The sequence below is a fragment of the Sminthopsis crassicaudata genome, chromosome 1 (genome assembly GCF_048593235.1).
Source record: "Sminthopsis crassicaudata isolate SCR6 chromosome 1, ASM4859323v1, whole genome shotgun sequence".
Taxonomy (NCBI): domain Eukaryota; kingdom Metazoa; phylum Chordata; class Mammalia; order Dasyuromorphia; family Dasyuridae; genus Sminthopsis; species Sminthopsis crassicaudata.
In genome coordinates this window covers 744,586,849-744,604,940 of record NC_133617.1, presented here as the reverse complement: position 1 = coordinate 744,604,940, position 18,092 = coordinate 744,586,849, and the positions used below count along the sequence as shown (strand labels likewise).

The following is an 18,092-nucleotide window of genomic DNA, read 5'->3' as shown; positions in this document are numbered from 1 at the left end:
CTGCTGTGGGGCATAAGTATTCTTGAGGAAATCATTTCTCAGTCAATGATTCTAGAATCAGAATTTTAGTTCATACTATTTAAAATGGGGTTAGCTCATCTATTTAAGCCCAATGTTTCTCAAGTATAGGCTGTTGTTGAGCAAATGGTGCCTAAGTCTGCGCTAGAAGAGTCCCGTCAGCCAGAACAGATCTTTCCTCAAACAGGAGGAAAACTCGATTGCTTCATGTGGGCCAAAGTTAGATGTTTGCTATCTAACTTGGTATTTCAGGTCCTTCCCTTTCTGTTTACAGTATTGATGGCTTAGTGACGGAGCTGGTTCAGGTACTTTTAAGGTGGTACTTTGGGGCTGAAGGGGAATGACCTGCCTTGTTTTAACTTCAGAGAAAAGGCTAATTTAGTTATTGTTTGTTTTGTTTTCATCTCTTGTAGTCTCCCCGAGTAAAGGAACCGTTAACGAATTCTGAGGTAAGTTAGTTGTTTGAACTTAACCAAAAACATCAGGTTCCAAGCATGTTTGCCATGTTTTCCAAACTGGAAAGTTTGCACTAGTGGAGAGCTGTCCTAGAAGCCTGTTCTGAACTACAGTGGAGCCCAAACAAAGCTTGCCGTGCATCAGAGCCATTGCACTGGGCGCCCCTGGCTGATGAAGAGATAGAATCCCATCCCTTGGGCTGCCACTGGTGGGGAGTATTTTGCCAGTAGTCAGCCTTAGAGTTCGCTATATTTTGATTCTTGCCTGGCTGTCTTAAGTCTCCTAATTACTGCCCTGTTGTGCTCAGTGATTCTCTCAGGGACGGAGGCCACATTGCATCAATCATTCTGTCTCTGATCTCGCATGTTGTTTGAGGGCACAAAAATCTGGCTTTCAGACCCCTACTTCTGTCCCTTTGGCTTTTTTCCCTTTAAAAACTTAATTATCTCTCTTCCTAAATTGCTTTATTTCACTGCGATGAATCTGTGTAATTAGAGCCAGTACTGCTGGAATGAGATCTCAGTGTCTCAGTGACAAACTTGCATCTGGTTAGGTGGTTCCCACATCCTTCTAAGTCCCCTCCCTCTCACCTTTCATTTGCCCTGGTCCCCTGTTTGGCCCCATCCCCATGGCCGGCTGAGGAGAGCCCAGGCAGCCTCAGTTACAGAGAAAGTTTGGGTGGACGGTCTGTAATTCAGAAAGAATGAAGCTTCTCGGGCAGAGAAGGCTCTGCATGAAAAAGCTGTGCTTGCTCTTGCATCCTCCTCTTTTAGAGATTTTTGGGCCTGAAAAGTAGCTTAGCCTCCCTTGGGGTTTCCATGCGAGACAGGCGGGGAGGTGTCCCGCAGCTGATCCCCATTCTGAAGCTCCCAGATTGTTCAGGCCCTTCGCTGAGGCCCCGTGTCTGCATTTCTGTTACAGCTCTTTCCTCCATCCGATCCCATGGGTACTTTACTCCAAATTCCAGGACCGCCTCCTGCTCAACTACCTCAACCAGCTGGACAGACTCCTGCCCAGTCCACTCACATCACTGTCCCTCCAACTGTCCAGGCACCTGCAGCTCCAGGAGGAGCAGGGCAGGTAAAGATGGGGGGGGAGAAGGGGACAGCAGCAGGCTTGGTGGTATTTGCAAAATGAGTGTCCGTGCCTTGAGGCGGTACGTGTTTTCATCTTGCTCTAAATGGTGATGGGAGGAAGCTGACTTGGAGGCAGCTTTGGGCCAGACTTTGTAACGGCCCAGCTGTCAGCCCCACCGAGGTTGGGAACCTCCCTCTCAGGGCAAGCTTCTGGGTGCACACTGGTCTGAGGGATTCTTGTCCTGATCACGCAGGTCACCCAGGGGGCCCTTTCCACCTTTGGGTTCCACATTTCTCTTTAGATGTTTTCCCAAAATAAAAGGGGTCTGTGAAGGGGTTTGGGGGTAGTGTACTAGTTTATGAAACTGATAGTGGTCCAGGAGGATGCTTCTCCGCCACCCACATGAAATTTGGAATCCAGGGGACATGGGAATCCCACTGTGCTCTTCACTGCCTGCGTGGCTGGGGGCCGGGCTCACACTCTGGGCCTCCGTCTCGTGAAATGCTCTGCCTAACTTAGCCCCAATCCCTAAGTCCATGATCTTGTGAAAGGACCTTCTGTGGTTCCTGAATTAGGAAAGCATTAGATTCTGAGTCCTCCTCCTGAGCTTGCCTGCTCCTTGATGCTTCCTTTAAACTGCCCTATTTGGGAAGCTGGGAGCGAGTGGTTTCAGTGCTGGGAGTAAAGCGGAGTTTTCATTTTTTGAAGCAGATATTGGCCAGAATGATCCCCCCTCCCCTCAGGAGACAACGATCTCATTTCCTTTGACTTGTTCCCTTCTGACAGCTTTTCTTAGGAAGCCAGTGTTGGGAGCAAGATGCTCCTGAATAGGGGGAATTAGGAATGGAGCTTAGGACCTGATGGTGCTGGAAGAGTCAAGGGCAGAACAATGATTTCTGCAGTCCTCGGAGAGGAAGGGAGTCTTGCAGAGTGCCGAAAGGCCTTGCCAACAAGGAGGAGGCTTTCCAAGACTCCGTCCGCACACACAGATGTTCTGGGCCTTTCGCTCTGTGTCAAGAACAAGAACCAAAATAGATAATATATGAGATCATCTTTGCAGCTTCCTTAACACAATGTGCCAATGCAGTGCTCATCAATAATAATTTCTTATGCTAATGTTAGAGCAGTGCAAGGATAGAAGCTCTTGGAGAAATAAGATGGCCCAAGCAAGATTTTGCCTGACCTGAAATGAGACTTTTTGTTTCTAATCTGAAGAAATTCTGCTTCCACGTCCTACCCGCATCGGTTATTTTTGGTGGACTGAGACTCGGATGGAGTCGATAGAGTAGAAGTTATATTAATAACATCCCCAGCAGGGGCAGCCAGGTGGCGCAGTGGATAGAGCCCCAGCCCTGAAGTCAGGAGGAACTGAGTTCAAATCTCACCTCAGACACTTAACACATCCTGGCTGTGAGACCCTGGGCAAGTCACTGAACCCCAATTACCTCAGCAAAAAATAAATAAATAAATAATAACATCCCCAGCAGCCTAGATTGGAAGAGAGTCCGAGGGATCTTTCAGGTAGCAAATAGAACCAGATTTGAGCCCAGGGCTACAGCTGCCAAACCCAGTGCTTTTTCTAAAGTGCCATGCGGCCTTTTTATTTTTTGAGACCAGCCAGCCCTAGCTCGTGCCATGGCCACTCGCAGGCTCCATGAAAACCTAGACCTGCTTCATTTTTTAACGTGGCCTGGTTCCCCCTCTTTAGGCAGCCCGGAGCATTCAGCAGCCTCAGTATAGACACCCAGGCAGTGTGAACCAGACTCGGGCTCAGCATACTTGCCTCAGTCAAGTCTCGGGGGGGGGGGCACTTCCACAATCTTTCAACTGAACCCCAGTAACAAAATTGCCAACTTGGATTTTCTTTCTTTTTAAACCTTTTAAAAGATAATACCTAGATTTTTCCCCACTTACATCTAAAAACAATTTTTAACCTTCGTTTTTTAAAATGTTGAGTTCTAAATTCTTTCCTTCTTCGCTGCTTTCCCTCACCACACCTTGAGGTAGTAAACAATCTAATACAGTTTATACAGTTCATACAATGCACTTATGGACAACATTTCCATATTAGTCATTTTGTGGAAGAAAACTCAAAACAGTAAATAAAGTGGAAAAAATTGTGCATTGTGGTCTGTAGTCAGACTGTATCAATCGGTTCTCTCTCTGGAGGTGGAGAGCATTTCTCATCCTGAGTCCTTTGGGATTGTCTTGGATCATTGTGGTGCTGAGAAGAGCCAAGTCCTTCCCTTCATTGTGGAGTGTTGCTGTTTCTGTGTACAGCATTTCCTGTTCTGTTCATTTTATTCTCCATCCAAGTCTTTCCGGGTTTTTCTGAAGTCACTGCTCATCACTTCTTGTAGCACGATAGCATTCCGTCATGTCACAGACCACAGCCTTTTCCCGCATTCCCAGTCGTTAGGTATCTTCTTGATTTCCAATTAGCCGCCCCCAAAAGAGCTGCTATCCATATTTTTGTACATATAGGTTCTTGGGTCTCCTTAGGTTTTAGACTTAGTAGAGATATTGCTGAGTTAACCCTCTGGCCTTCATTTCTAATTGCTCTCCAGAATGGATTTTCCCCAATTCTAACTTAATCTGATAGTGGTATTTCTCCCCCATCCCAAGATGTAGCAATTGACTGATTTATGATCTCCATTGTAAGCTTATTTTTAAGAAGTTAAAAATTCTAGTTCATGTTTCTTTAAGCAGCAGGGGCTCTGGGACTTCAGGCTAGCTGTGGAGGCCCCATTCCCTGATGACCTTAAGTATCCTGAATCTTACTGTTCCCTCTTTCTTGCACTTGGAAGCTCAGTGTGTTGCTGACCTGCCCCTGAGTTCATCACATAGTGGACATTGCTGCTTCCTGAAGGAGGCTTTCCCGGTGCTGGTCAGGGGCCCTCTTCCCACCAGTCAAGTACTTTGCACTTACATTATGCACAGAGAAACCTCTGTGCCCAGCAGAGTGTCTAGCACACACAAGGTGCTTGCAAAGGCCTTTTGATTGGTTGAGCCCCGTGCTGAAAAGCACACCCTGCTTTGCCCATCTCAGCAGAGTCCATCAGCCCAGGGCAATTCATCTATAAGTTTGATTTTTTTTTTAAGTGTTTCTTATTGTTATAAATAATAACAGTGTTATTTGCCTGTGTGTGATACTTTTTGCTTACTAGAAATTAACCTTCAAATTCTTAATTCTGTAAGTGAAATTTATGCCTTAGTTTAAGTAAGCTGAGTGAATTTATAGATACGATCAAGTAGAGCATGTAATGAGTGTTATTAGCTGGCTGTGATGTTAGCCACTTGATTCCAGTAGGGAGCAATATTCCAAAGGGAGAACATTCTCCCTGCGCATGGGGCGGAGGTGTGAGGAAGGTCTGGGCCAGTGATGGAGCCCAGAAGGAGGATGTGGAGAGGAAAGTTCTGAGGGCGCTTCCCTAGTATGGCAGAGGCTCATAGTACACAGTAACCTCCCCGTCATCAGAAGCATTTGAAGATTTTTTTCCCTCTTTAGTCTTTTTAGTGAATCACTGGAAAGACAATTTTAGTCTTGTAGCTGATTTTCCTGAAATACACATATGCACACTTGTAGCATGCACACATACACCCCCACCCACCCCACAAAAGGAGAGTATCGAGAGAGATCTTTATGACTTATTTATTTCTCCAGCATGTCGTCCAAAGTCACCTATAAATCTGGCAGTTTCTTACTATTTTCCTCTGTCCTGTAGATGACTCGGTGAGAGCTGTCTGTTATGTGAAGGAAACATACCCCCTGCCCAGCATGGTGGCCAGTATTCGGTCATTTCCCAAACATCACTTCATTTTTCTGTCTCTTACGCCTCTCCCTCTCCCTTGGACCGTTTCTTCTCTTCTCTCCCGCCCCTCAGCCCCCCATGTCTCTGGACATCTGTTGGAATCCGCCTCTTCCTCACTTCACAACAATGATGGAGGCTTCCTGATGATTTCTGCTCTCCGCCTTGCTCTCGGTCTCCTTCCAGGGATCTCTTCCCTTGCTTACCTAACTCCAAGTCCCCTTGTTGCAGCCCTGATCGTATTCTGCCTTGGGTTGGGATTACTTGCCACGTGGCTTACTGGCAGAAGCTGCCAAGGCATCCTCTTCTTTGTCCCTTCCCCAACCCCATCACTGTGTCCCTTGGGAACTTTTGCCTCCGGCTCTGTGGCTTGGTTTTTGTTTTTTTTTTTCCTTTCCCTAAGAAATGTGTCTCCCTGGTTATGTTTGGCGTCCCTTAGACTCCCTTAGGTTCCCACCTAAGCCTTTGAAAGCCATAGGAAGAGGCCCAGAAGGCATCAGGTGAGCAGAGAGCCTGAAACCAAGGCCTGGTTTGTTGAGTGTTCGCCCAAGAGTTCCCCGCTGCCTGGGTTTGTCTGAGTCTTGCTAGGAAATGACGCTCTCCTTTTGATTTCCTAGGCTCCACCATCAGAAGGGCCAGACTCCCAAGAGACCAAGGTCCCCATCAGTCTAGTGCTAAGGTTAAGGTAAGTCAGTCCCTGCTTTGAAGACCCTGACCTGCCTGTTGTGTCCTAGAGGCTCATGTTTTCCCCAAGGCTAGCAGAAGCATGCTGGCCTGTTGGTCAGAAGTCTTATTTACACCCCAGAAGTAAAGTTCATCACAGTGGGCTGCCTGACTCTAGGCCTGACCCAGGATCAGCAGGATGTGCGTGGAGGAGTGGCTCCTCCGTGGGCATCCTTCTGTCCCTCAGGACCATCAGTGCCAGTTAACTGCAGAAAAGCTCTCTGGGGCAAAAAGTGGGCAACTCTGGCTTCATTGGCACCAAGTGAGCCCCAAGAGGGGAGGGGGTCGGTCCTGGAAAACGGAAAAGGGACACCCATCAGCTAGAGATTACCAGGCATGTGTGCGTGCCTTTGGCCCTTTTGAATACAAATAACTCATTAGTCATTAGCCACTCTTGGGTGGCCACGAAGCCCATGTGGACAGGGGCGCTGGCGTGGCTCAGTCAGCTGGTGGCCGGGATCACACTGCCCTTTGTTTATCCTCATAGAGTGAAGCGTATATGGTAACGCCTCAGCATGTCCGTTCTTACTGACTAAAAAACCAAACTGGGCCAAATGTGACTTGAGGCCTTTTCCTCCTGAGTGAAGCCGACACAAGATCCCAAAGACCGCTGGCCTGGCTGTGTTCTTGCCGTCGGGTTTGGGCCTGCTGTTCCCTAGCAGGGCTGCTCTCCTACCCCAAGCTCACCAGCAGCCCCTTGAGTCCGTCTCCAGGAACTTGTTGTTTTAGATTGGAAGCCCCCGGAGAACAGAGAGGGAGACTTCTGCTCTTGAGCCTAGCAGATGCTTAACCAGTGGGCCTACATTGAAATGCCATTGACGGCCGTTGGCAAGTCTGCAGGGCCACGAGCCTCACCTGGAATTGGTAGTGAAGCCTCAGGGCTGCGAGACAGGGAGGCCCAGCCCACCCCCTCCTTCCCCAGAAGAAAGCAGTTCACTCGGGGTCAAAGATCTTGGTGAATCAGTCTGAGAAGCCAAATTTGGGTCCTCAGATGTCTTGTTCCTTGTTCTTCCACTGCGTCGCCCTGCCCTCCCACCCTCCATGAAGGAAGCCACTTTCTAGAGTTTCTTAGGCCAGTTCTAGTTATGTCACCTTCCCTAGTTGCCACAGAAAAAGTTATTCAAAAGACCCCTAATGATGGACAGAGAGAGTCCTACCTGTTGGGGACACATTTAACGACAGTGCCCTTTCACTTGCTCAAGCCTTGGAGATCCTATGAATGAACTGAACCCTTCTCCAGTATCTGGAGTGATTGCTGCTGTTGTGTCCACACGTGTGCTGGAGTTATGTGGTTAAGAAGCGCTCACGAGGATTGCGATTGATGTTTGTGGGGAGAAAGCATTGTAAAGAATATGATTTGGCTTTTCGACACGTCAGGTGCCGAGGAAAGCTAGGTTCTTGAGCAGCGTCTGGTGGGCAAGCCTTGCTATCCCAGGCTAACATCTTCTAGCAATGTTTATACATTTGACATTCTGACTAATTTTCCACTGTGTGGATGTGAGGAAAGACACAATGAAACCAGGGAATAGGGTCTTAACCACGGGGTCTTAGAGGAGAAAGCAAGGTCTTCTTCTATGGACGTTCCATGGAATCAGTGCAGGACCGAAAGAATGGAGCACAAACTGTGCGTTCAAATGCAGAAGGGCAACGTCATTATGGAGGGGCACTGGACGAGAAATGTGTGTATCGCGCCAGTTAGCCTGTCTTTGCTCACATTTTAGGAACGATGATTGCCACGTGTGTTATTTGATATGCCTGCCCCGGTGCTTTAGGGAGAAGGGGCCAGGGTCCTAACAATGTGGACTTCTGTTAATCCTAAGGCACCCTGCGGAGATCACTGGGAATCTCCTTGGCCAGGAGCCATCGGCTAGTTCTTGAAATCGAACGAGTTGCCCTTTGGTGCTCATTTTGATCTATAACTGTTCACAAAGAGCCTTATGAAGGAAGTAAAAAAATCCCTGTTTTACAGGAAGAACAAGTTTCAGAGAAGTTCTGGGTTTTGCCCAAAGTTACACAGCTAGTTAATAAATAGCACAGCGGGGGGCAGCTAGGGGGCGCAGTGGAGAGAGCACCAGCCCTGAATTCAGGAGGCCCCGAGTTCATATTTGGTCTCGGACACTTAACACCTCCTAGCTGTGTGACCCTGGGCGAGTCGCTTAAGCCCAGCCTCAAAAAAACAAAACAAAATAAATAAATAAATAGCACAGCTGGGACCTGCATTCAGAGTCAAAATTCTGACTCCATGCTACTCCATGGAAAGAGAGATTAAAAGGAGCCCTTCTCCCTAGTGAGGAGCAGGAGCCAAATGCAGCTTGGTCATATGGGCGGGAGGGCCCGTTCTCTAGGACACGCTCTGCATTCTGGCAGGCTTTGGCAGGGTGTCCAGGAACCGGGTGGGTTGTGCTCACACGCAGTAGAACCGGTCCCTTCCCTTTCATGATCTTGCTGAGGAACCAGAATTTCTTCTCTCTTATTTTCCCCTAATCCCATCAGCTACAAATTTGGCATCAGATTGTACCCCTTAAGAGACCTGATGTCTACTCGAGAAAGCGAACCTGGGGCTACTTGAGCCACCCATGTGGTCTTTCCGCTCCCCCTGCATAGGGAGTGAGCTTCTCAGTCTGTCCTTCTCTCTAAAGGCTGACGGCTTCCTTGTGCTTAATGTTACTGAGCTCATCCAGGTAATTAGGCGTGGGCCACGCCAGGATTTCTGTGGCATCCAGGTTAAGCTTCATTGAATAGAGATCATCTGGAAAAGTCACATGCAGAGGTTGCTTACATTAACTGCTCACTGGCTGACTGATCATGTGATTCTCATGGCTCTCCCAGCATGCGTGTCCCCCCTTGTTTCATAAAAATGATGCCCCCCCCCCATCTCCGCCCCAGCCTGCCCCCAACCAGATAGAAGGGAAGTCCAAAAGGAGTCGTCTCCCCCAGCAGCAGATGAGAGAAAGTGTATCTCAGAGGGAGAGAGAGCTCTGGGCAAAGCTGGCTCCGGCCTCCGGCTGCATCACCGACCTTCTGGTTTGACATGTTTTCTGTTCTCTTTCACAGGAATTCAAAGAAAGAACTTAACGATATCCGATTCGAATTTACCCCAGGGAGAGGTAAGGTAACACAGTATAGTGAAGGAAAATGATTTCCAATGTGTCCTGTCATTGCTTGCCTAAGAAGCAGAAAGGTGTAATCCTTTAGGGGATTATGTGCTCAAATCTTGAAACGTTCTCTGATATTTTAAGCTTAAGCAAGCTCTGATTGCTTTGGGAGGTAGGAGAAACCATCTGGGTTCATAGTTTCTTTTTGACTAATAGCAAATACAAGTTGGATAATCAAGCGTCAGATAGTGAATAAGTCGAGCTTTGAGAGCCTTGGCTTTGGATCCCAGCTCAGACACTGACTGTGTGATCCATCTGTAAAATGGGGCTAATGAAAGGGCCCTTATCTGCTTTACAAGGTGGTTAGGAAACTTGGCAAACATTTTATCTGAAGGTGAGTTCTTGTGTGAAGGACCCAGGACTGAACCTTTCTGGCGGGAACCTTTCTTCTCCCACCTCTTTCTGTCTGACGAGATTAGACGAGGGTTACAGACAGAGCAAAGGGTGGCAGTGAGCAAGGTAACGCTGAGCTGGCTTTGGGGAGAACAGCTATTTGTCCTGGTCAGCTGACGTGCCTTTATTGTTTCCCGGTTTCTCTCAAACCATCACCCTCTGCCGGGGAGGAAAGAGGTTCGCGTCTTGTTTGACGTTTGTACGGGCCAACCCGGTTGGGCAGAAGTGTAGGAAACCCATCTTGGATTCAAATTCCCCGAGTTGTAAAGGATCCTTGAGAGAGGATAGCAGACACACACTACACACACATGTGTAGGCCTAAGGCATCTCATTGACAATCTTGTCTCACCTGAACTAGAGCAGAAAGCTTCCCCTTGTCGTCTCCTCCCGATCCTCACGAAGCCGCTGCTTGAAGATTTTCATGCAGGGGAAGTGCATCCCGTCTTTGGAGAGCTCTGATTATTAGGAGACTTTTCTTGATGTCTGGCCTTGCGTAAAATCTGCTTCTCAGCAGCCTCTCCTTTTCTCCCAGTTCTTCCCCCTGTGACCAAGAAGAATGAGTGGGATCCCTTGTCCACGTCCTTGGTCACATGGCTTGAAGACAGAACTTCACTTTGAAACATCCCTGCTTCCTTTAACTGCTTCTGAGGATAATGGCGTGTCTGGGCTTCCAGATACCCTCAGTCAGGGGCCATTAGACAAACAAGGAGGGTGACCAAAGATGGAAAGTTGGGGAAATAAGTGATGTAGCGTCTGACAGGTGGACCGAGTGCCTCGTTACGGCGCCATGGATGGGATCAGCCATTCTGGTCACTAAGTGTTCTGTGACTTTGACTTTGTCATCCCAAAAACGGACAGAAAGAAAAGCTCTAACTATATGAAAATATTCATAGGGACGCTTGTTATAGTAGCAAAAAGCTGGAAATAAAGTTAGTCATAAATTGGTGTGCCTGAACAAATTGTGCTGGAGGAATGGAATATTTGGCAGGCTCTAAGGAATGACAGATACGAGGACTTCAGAGAAGTAGGAAAGCACAGGTCCAGAGCGCCAAGAGCAGAACCAGGCCAGAACCTGGCCCGGTGACTACAAGGTACATGAAAACAATACTGAAGAAACAATGCAGATGAACACGTATGACAGGCTCTTTCTTTTCCAAATGTCTGATATTTAAAATCATTTTTTGTCTTCTCCATTAATAATGGCAAAGCACAAGCTTCCCATCCTTTCTGCCGGATGTCTTTGCTAAACAGAAAGAAAGATTAGGGTTGGGGGGAAGAGGGCTTGGGATATTATGTGAAAACAAAAGTGCGGGAATAAAACACTTTTTTTTAAAGTAATGGGGGACTGTGTGACCCTGGGCAAGTTACTTAACCCAAATTGCCTCAGCAAAAAGCAAAAAAAAAAAAAAAGAAAAAGAAATAAATAAAAGTAATGGGGTGGGGGGTAGCTAGGGGGCGCATTGGATAGAGCACCAGCCCTGAAGTCAGGAGGACCTGAGTTCAAATGTAACCTCAGGCACTTGACACTTCCTAGCTGTGTGACCCTGGGCAAGTCACTTAACCCCAAATGCCTCAGCCAAAATAATAATAATAATAATAATGGGAGAATTCTGAACAACCAAGGGCCAAGGCTAGACTCTGGGGCCCTTTTGCTCAGGCAGGGCATCTCTCCTGTTTCCTCCAAGCTTATGGGAGTTTTTGGTTTTCTTGGTATGTTTTGTCTTGACATAATAATCACTTGCCTCTAAACAACCTCCCTCGCATTTCTCTTAAAAGAAGAAAAACCTAAATACACAGTTAAACAAAACTGCCTGATATCAGAACTGACAGCACACGCACTATTCTGTCCTAAGAGCTCACCATGTGTAAGCTTATGGGAGTCTCGCCCGAGAGCGTCGTTAAATCTGAGTGTACTCGGCCTGGTTCCGAAAAAAGGCTTTTTGTTGGACGGGATCCATGTTTGCCTTCGGTCTTCCTCGCCTTGCTAGCATGCTGGGGGCCGGGCCGCTTGTCTCGTCGCCTGGCCAGGATCCCCATCCTCCAGGCTGTTCCAAAGATTCCCAGCACAAAGGCCTGGGGCCTGGTAGATGTTTAATCAAAGCTTGTTGACTTCCCTTGACCGTCTGCCATTTCTTTATGTACTTGAGGATGCAGTTCAGCTTGGCCTGGAGACTTGCACTCCCAGACAGTCGCTCGAGGCTGCCCGAGTGTCTTCTCGCTTATCTGGTGTTTTCTATCCCTGACAAACATTCTTTGTTCTGTCCTTGCCAGTTCAAAGAGCAATCTCCTTGAAAAGAGAAAACGATGAAACTGGGTGGAGAAGCAGAGGGGCTCCACGGGCCGAGCGGGGCCCGCACCCCGAGAGCGGCTGCAGCGGGGGCTCTGGGAGGTTTCATCCCCTTCACTTCTCATCTCCTGGCTGGGTTCAGCTGCTTTGTGGCTTTCAGTCCCATCACTCAGCTAAAACTGGTGTCTCCAGGTGACAGGGATTGAGCTCTTCATGAGCTCATTTTCCTCCGATTCTCTGTTTACCCCTTTCTCTTCTGAGACAGTCGGTCTCCTGTGGATTTTATGAGCCACGCTCTCTTGGTTCTCCTAGTCTGACCAGGCTTTCTCAGGCTCCTCGGCTGGCCAGAATCCATGACCACGTCCCTGGCTTTGTTTTGGGCCCCCTCTCCGGGGGATTCCGTTCTCTTCTCTCTGGGCAGCTCCCACATTTCTAGATCTAGCCCTAATCTGCCTCCTGAGTGAGCTATAGTCCCACGTCACTGCCTGCTGCATCTTCCCACCGGGGGAGGACATCTCAAACTGTCCCTCCCACCTCCCAAAAAACCCACTATTCTTATCTTCCCCCCTTGTGTGGAGGGATCTTTCTGGTCACTCAGGCTCACCAGCTGTCCCAGCACGCTGACCGTGCTGTCCCTTGTCGAGGTTCCAGCTTCCAGCTCTGCCAGTCCCCTCGCATGTGGACTGTCGGCTCGTTGGGGACAGGCTGGTCCTGACTTTGTGCCCTGGAGCTGAGGAGAATCTCAGAGACAACAGTGAAGTCGGTTGTGGAGAAGTTAGGAGATGTGGCCTTCCCACGATCCTTTGCCGTCATCCCTTAGTCCTGAGCCCTCCGGGCTCCTGCCTTCCCTGGTAATCATCCTGCACGTTGCCAGGGCTGGCTTGTGGTGGGCCTCGCTGAGCTCTGGCTCTGGCGGCAGCAGCTCTCGGGGCCGGCTGGCCCTGCTTGGCTCCTTCGCGCTCCCTCCCTACTCGCCCCTGTGCGGCTGCAGCTCCCCAGGCTCCTCCTCAGAGGCAGTTCTGATTCTGTCCCCAGGAGTCCGTCATGCCCCCGAGCAGACTTACCCTTTATCAGGTAGATGCTTCCTGACCCTTTGGACACCCCCCGCCACCAAGTCCAGAGAGCACCCCAGAGCACGCCAGCCCATCTCTGCTTCGGCGGCACGGGGCCTCGGTGCTGGTCCGGCTGCATGACAGCATCCCCGACACTCCCTCCAGGGACAGCCCTATCCCTCCCCAATCCCATTTCTGTGCCAGCTGCACGATTCCTCCCTTCCCGAACTAGAACAAGGCCCTGCTGCCATTTCCTTTGGTCTTCATTCGGGTGCTGCCTGTGGACAGCTCCCTATCCGCTCTCCCTCCTCCTTGCAATTGCTGAATCCTCATGTTTCTTTAGCTGCTCAAAAGTCCAAACCTCCAAGTGAGCGTGCTCTTGGGCCCCTTCCTCCTTCAACTGATTCGTTAGGGCTCGAGACTGGCAGCCGCCAAGCAAAGTCTCCATCTTCTTTTCTACTTTTGTCGCTGTCTTAGCTTCAGTGGTCACGTGGCCCCCCTTTACCTCCAGGCTCTCCAGGGGAGTCAGTCCTGTCCTTTTTGCTAGCCAAGTGTCCCGTGCTGTCCTTGGCGCTTCCCTTGGGCCCTGGCCAGTGCTGTGGGGCCACTCTAGAAGACTAGCTCCTCAAGGAGGGAAGTTGGGATCGTTTCCTTAATTTCCTCTGCCCTGAAGAGATGAAGGTCTCTGGCCCCCTGAAACGGGGACCTTCTTCTGCTCTTTGGAAGAGTGGGTCTCCAGAGTTCTGGCAGAGGGGTCTGAATGCCATCCCTGCTGCTGCGCCGAGCTTCTGGGACTCTTGCTGCCTTCCATCCCATCCTCCCCCCACTGACCCCTCAGCGCGGGTGCTCCATCTCTTTCCTTCTGTCTCCCTTTAAGAACTTCTGGCACTGACTGCCCGCCAGCCCTTACACCAGCCCCATCGGGGCTTCTGCTGCCCAAACATTGGCCTCAGTTCCCGGTCTTTGCCAGCTGGTCTTGCCAAGCAGCTGTGACGCCAGAGGCACCCCACAACACCCCACAGGTCGCGTGCCCCCGTGGGTTACCCGCTCAAGGGGGAAGCTGAGGACGAAGACCAGCACTGTGGCTGGGAGGAGCCTTCTGGCTTTAGGCCCCTGTTGGTCTCACATCCCAAGAGATGCTTTAGCCTCTGCCGTCCGGGCAAGAAGGCGGAGGGTCCTCCCGCTTTATAGATGAGGGAAGAGACCCCGGAGAGCAGGGCCCGGCCCAGCATGGGGCTGGCAAAGGACCGAAGCTCCCGGCTGCTGACGCTGGGCTCCATGCTGCCTCCCGGCAGAACCTCGTGGTTGGAGGAGGGGCCTGGGGGGTCTGGCTGAAGGTTCCTGGGTCCCCGTGCTATTGCACAAGTGACTTTTTCTCCTTTGAATGGAGCTGGGACCTCTTTCTGCCTCCGGCGAGCCCACGGGATGCTCCGTCCTGGGCAGAGCGGCCCGGCCGGTCCTCAGCGCGCCGTGACTGTCTCTTGTCTTCCCAGATACGGCCGATGGCGTGTCCCAGGAACTCATCTCGGCCGGCCTCGTGGATGGCAGAGACCTGGTCATAGGTAATGGTCACGCTCTGCTCCCTCCCCTCTGCCCCTGCACGTCTGGGGGAGGACATCGGCACGCGGGGGCGTGGGGACGGTCGCAGACAGACTCCGGGGCGCATGGCCCCGGGAGGCCTGAGGGAGACCTCGGCAAACCCTATCAAAGTCACGGAGAGAAACGAGTTTGGGGACCCGGGTGCATGGTGAAGGAGGCCCCGGTGCCGTCACCCTCCTGGTTCCGCAGATGGCTCAGAACCGGCAGCGCCACGGTCCAGGAAACAGGAGGGGGGGTTGTGGGGAATGTGTCTGCCCCGGCAGCTTTCCTCTGCGGGCACGAGCCAGCTTTTCAGAGATCAGACTGTGTCCGGGTGACGCAGCGCGGTGTGGGGGTGTTTCTGCTTCGGGCGCTGCCGCTCTGAGAGGGGATTGAGGAGAGTGAACTGGGCCGCGGGACCCAGTCTGTTTCTGGTTCTGTGTTGAGCACAGAACTGGTTTCCCTAATGTTTTTTCTTTGTGTGATTACAGTGGCAGCTAATTTGCAGAAAATTGTGGAAGAACCTCAGTCAAATCGCTCTGTCACTTTCAAACTGGTATTCCTCCCTCCTCCCTGCTCCTTCCTCCCTCCTCCCCCCTCCCTCCTCCATCTCGCTTAATACATGTAAGCCCTATAGTCCTGCAGCAGTGCTCCCTAGTGGGGCTGTGGTAATACTGAACACTTCCTGCCTCCCTTCTTCCCCCCTCCCTCCTCCCTCTTCTCTTCTTCCTCCTCTCTGTTTTCTCATTCCCCTCCTCCCCCTTCCTTCTCCCTCCTCCCTCCTCCTCCTCCTCCCTTCCTCCTCCCTCTCGCTTTACATGCGTAGGCCCTGTAGTCCTGCAGCCGTGCTCCCTAGTGGGGCACTTGCCCCCAGCAGGCCTCGGCTCCTTCTCCCCAGAGCCCCCTTCCCCACACTGCCTCCCTGCTGCGCTCAGGGAAGAAGACTGAGTGATCCCAGCCCGGGTCCCCTCAGAACCCCGGCTGCTCCTCTCCCCGCCGGTCTCCCCCTTTTCCTGACCACGTAACTTGGGGCAGCTCCCACCTGTCTCGAGGAGGCCGCAGTTGCCTTAGAGTCCCTCCCATTCCCTCAGCAGGCCACACTTAAGTGAGCTGCTGTCCAGCCCCTGCGTTAGCTCTCGCTGCCGGTGCCCCCGACAGCCAGACTCTCCTTCTCTTTGGTCCTCAGGCGTCCGGCGTCGAAGGCTCCGATATTCCCGACGACGGCAAACTGATAGGATTTGCACAGCTCAGCATCAGCTAAACCACGGTCGCAGAGGAGGCTTCCCCACGGAGAACCCACCCGTCGTATTCTATCGCTCTGTTGGCCTAAAATCCACTACTGCCAAAGAACCCAGATCTGCCCCCCCCCCTCCCCCGTTGGATCACCACTGTCTGGCGCCGGCTCACCAAAGTCGCCGCGACGTGCTCCGTCTGCAAGCCGATGACCTGCACAAGCCGCATCTTCCCCTTCCTCCCAGACACGTGGACTGGAAGCCCGCGGCCGCGGGGCCCTCAGTCCCTTATTGCCTTACTTGACAACCGCCGCGGAGCCCGAGGCCCTCTCCCCTCCAGCACCCCGGGACGCCCAGCCGGCGCCGTCTCCGCGGCGTCCCCGGCCTGGGGCCCATCCACCCCCGAGGCCGGGCCGCGCGCTCGCCGCCGCACTATAGCCATGAAAGAAAGCTGGGTCGGCTGGTGACCGCAGAGTCTGCTTGTGGAGCACTCCCTTTGGTCCTGGCCTAAGTCCTAGCAACCAACGTAAGGACGCCATAAGCACAGTCTCCAGGGTAATTGGCTTGAAATTTTCCAGTTTTACTGATCACGTTCTTGAGAATTTTTCTGGGGCTCCTCTGCCGCAGCCTCTTGGGCGGCCGCTTCCTGGTGACTCTTCCCGAGGGCGCCCAGGGCCCAGAGACCCTCGGGTCCGGGTCACACAAGTTACTTTTCCCAGAGGGACTATGAGCAAATTGTTACTTATATCATTGGGAAAGTGGTGGGTTTCGCCACTTAAATAAAATGAAAAGAAACTTCCCCTTGGTCCCCACGTCTTTCCTCCCCCGAGACCGACCCTCTCGGTGGCGAGGGAACGAGGCTGAGGCTTTCACAGCAATAAAGGCGAGTCCGCTCCCACCCCGGCTCCTGCCCCACCTCAGCCCGCTTTGGGACGTGCCCGGGACTGTGCAGAAAGGACCCAGGTAGCCGCGCGCAGCACAACATGGGAGCCGTCTGGGGGTGGGGGGCGTTTTCTACACTTTCACAACTGGCCTTCATATCCTGCGGTGGGCACCCTGGCTTAGAGGCCCGCCTGGCTGGGGCCTTCCCAGGAGGTCCTTGCTCCCCTCTGCCAAGCTGGGGTGGGGAAGGGGCAGCTGTGACGGGAGCCAGAGACCTCCCAGCGGGAGCGGGGGGGAGGGGCTTGCCAGACCGGGCGAGGGGGGGACGACAGGCGTGTGGTTTGGCTTCCAGCAGTCCTGTAGTAACTCCTTCCTTGCAAAGCCGGCTCCCCCTTGTGAGCGCTCTGTTCAGAAGTGTGCCCGGGGGCGGCGGGAGGCCAGCCGGCCCCCGCTCGCCGCGTCCCGGGCCGCCCCACGCTGCCGCAGAAAGCCCACCCAGTGGTGGAGAAGGAAACGGGCTCTTTGTGTCTTTAAAAACGCTTTTGCCCAGCCCAGGTCTCCCAGGGAGACGGCGAGCCAGCCCCGGGACAGTATTACCCTGGTTTTTCTTTGGGCACGCACACGGGCCTCCGTCTGTGAGTGTGGGCTTAGGACGGACCCCGCACAGCGGAGGATGAGGCCGGGGCGGCTGCCGGGCCCGAGCCCTCGGTCGTCGGGGCTGCGGGCCAGGGGCGGCCTTCGCTTCTGGGAGCCCCAGGATAAGTGCCAAGGCTAGTCAGAGGAATGGAGGGGTGTCCTAACGTGGCTAACGGATTCGTTTGGGGTTTTGTCGTTAACTTCTGAACCCAACCTAGAGCCAGCTACTCTTAACTTAGTTACTACTCCGAGAACTAGAACGATGCTATAGGAATAATCCACGGAGGCTCCTCGACACAGTTGTGTACGGTCAGTGACAAAAGATGTAAAATATTCAGCCGTTCCCCTTTTTTTGACTTTGTATTTTACTGCACGTTCCCCTTATTTTTAATCAATAAAGAACAAATTGTCCGTGGCCGTGGCTGGCGTTCCTTATTATAGCAGCGCGCCTCTGCGGGCGGAGGGGGGGCTCGCCTTCTTGCCAAGGGGGGAGAGGCCCAGGCAGCAGGACCAAGCTTCTCTGGCCTGTGTCCATCACGGCGGGCTCTCCTACCGGGCTGAAGGGTCCGGCTCGTGGTCGCCCCCAGGGTGGGGGGGGGGGGGAGACTGCTCCTTCAGCCAGGAGGGTTTTTGTTGTTGTTTTTCCTGAGGTGATTGGGGTTAAGTGACTTGCCCAGGGTCACACAGCCAGGAAGTGTTAGGTGTCTGAGGCCCTCCTGACTCTATCCCCTGCGCTGCCCAGCGGCCCCAGCCAGAGGTTTTAACCAGAGTTCTCTTGCTCTGCCGTGAGCGGG

At 52.2% G+C, this 18,092-nt stretch overlaps 1 protein-coding gene across 2 annotated transcripts in view; it reads left to right on the top strand.

The window, feature by feature from the left end:
- Positions 1 to 17,713, top strand: part of OXSR1 (oxidative stress responsive kinase 1) — a 92,882-nt gene extending 75,169 nt beyond the window's left edge. The window contains exons 12-18 of one of the 2 annotated variants that reach the window (XM_074284419.1): positions 432 to 467; positions 1,396 to 1,554; positions 5,978 to 6,045; positions 9,138 to 9,190; positions 14,464 to 14,532; positions 15,040 to 15,104; positions 15,735 to 17,713. In XM_074284419.1, coding sequence (XP_074140520.1) covers positions 432 to 467; positions 1,396 to 1,554; positions 5,978 to 6,045; positions 9,138 to 9,190; positions 14,464 to 14,532; positions 15,040 to 15,104; positions 15,735 to 15,809 — 525 coding nt within the window. In that variant the 3' untranslated portion in view covers positions 15,810 to 17,713. The remainder of the gene's footprint in view (positions 1 to 431; positions 468 to 1,395; positions 1,555 to 5,977; positions 6,046 to 9,137; positions 9,191 to 14,463; positions 14,533 to 15,039; positions 15,105 to 15,734) is intronic. The other variant, XM_074284420.1, reaches the window with a different exon arrangement.
- The last annotated feature ends 379 nt before the right edge of the window (positions 17,714 to 18,092 follow it).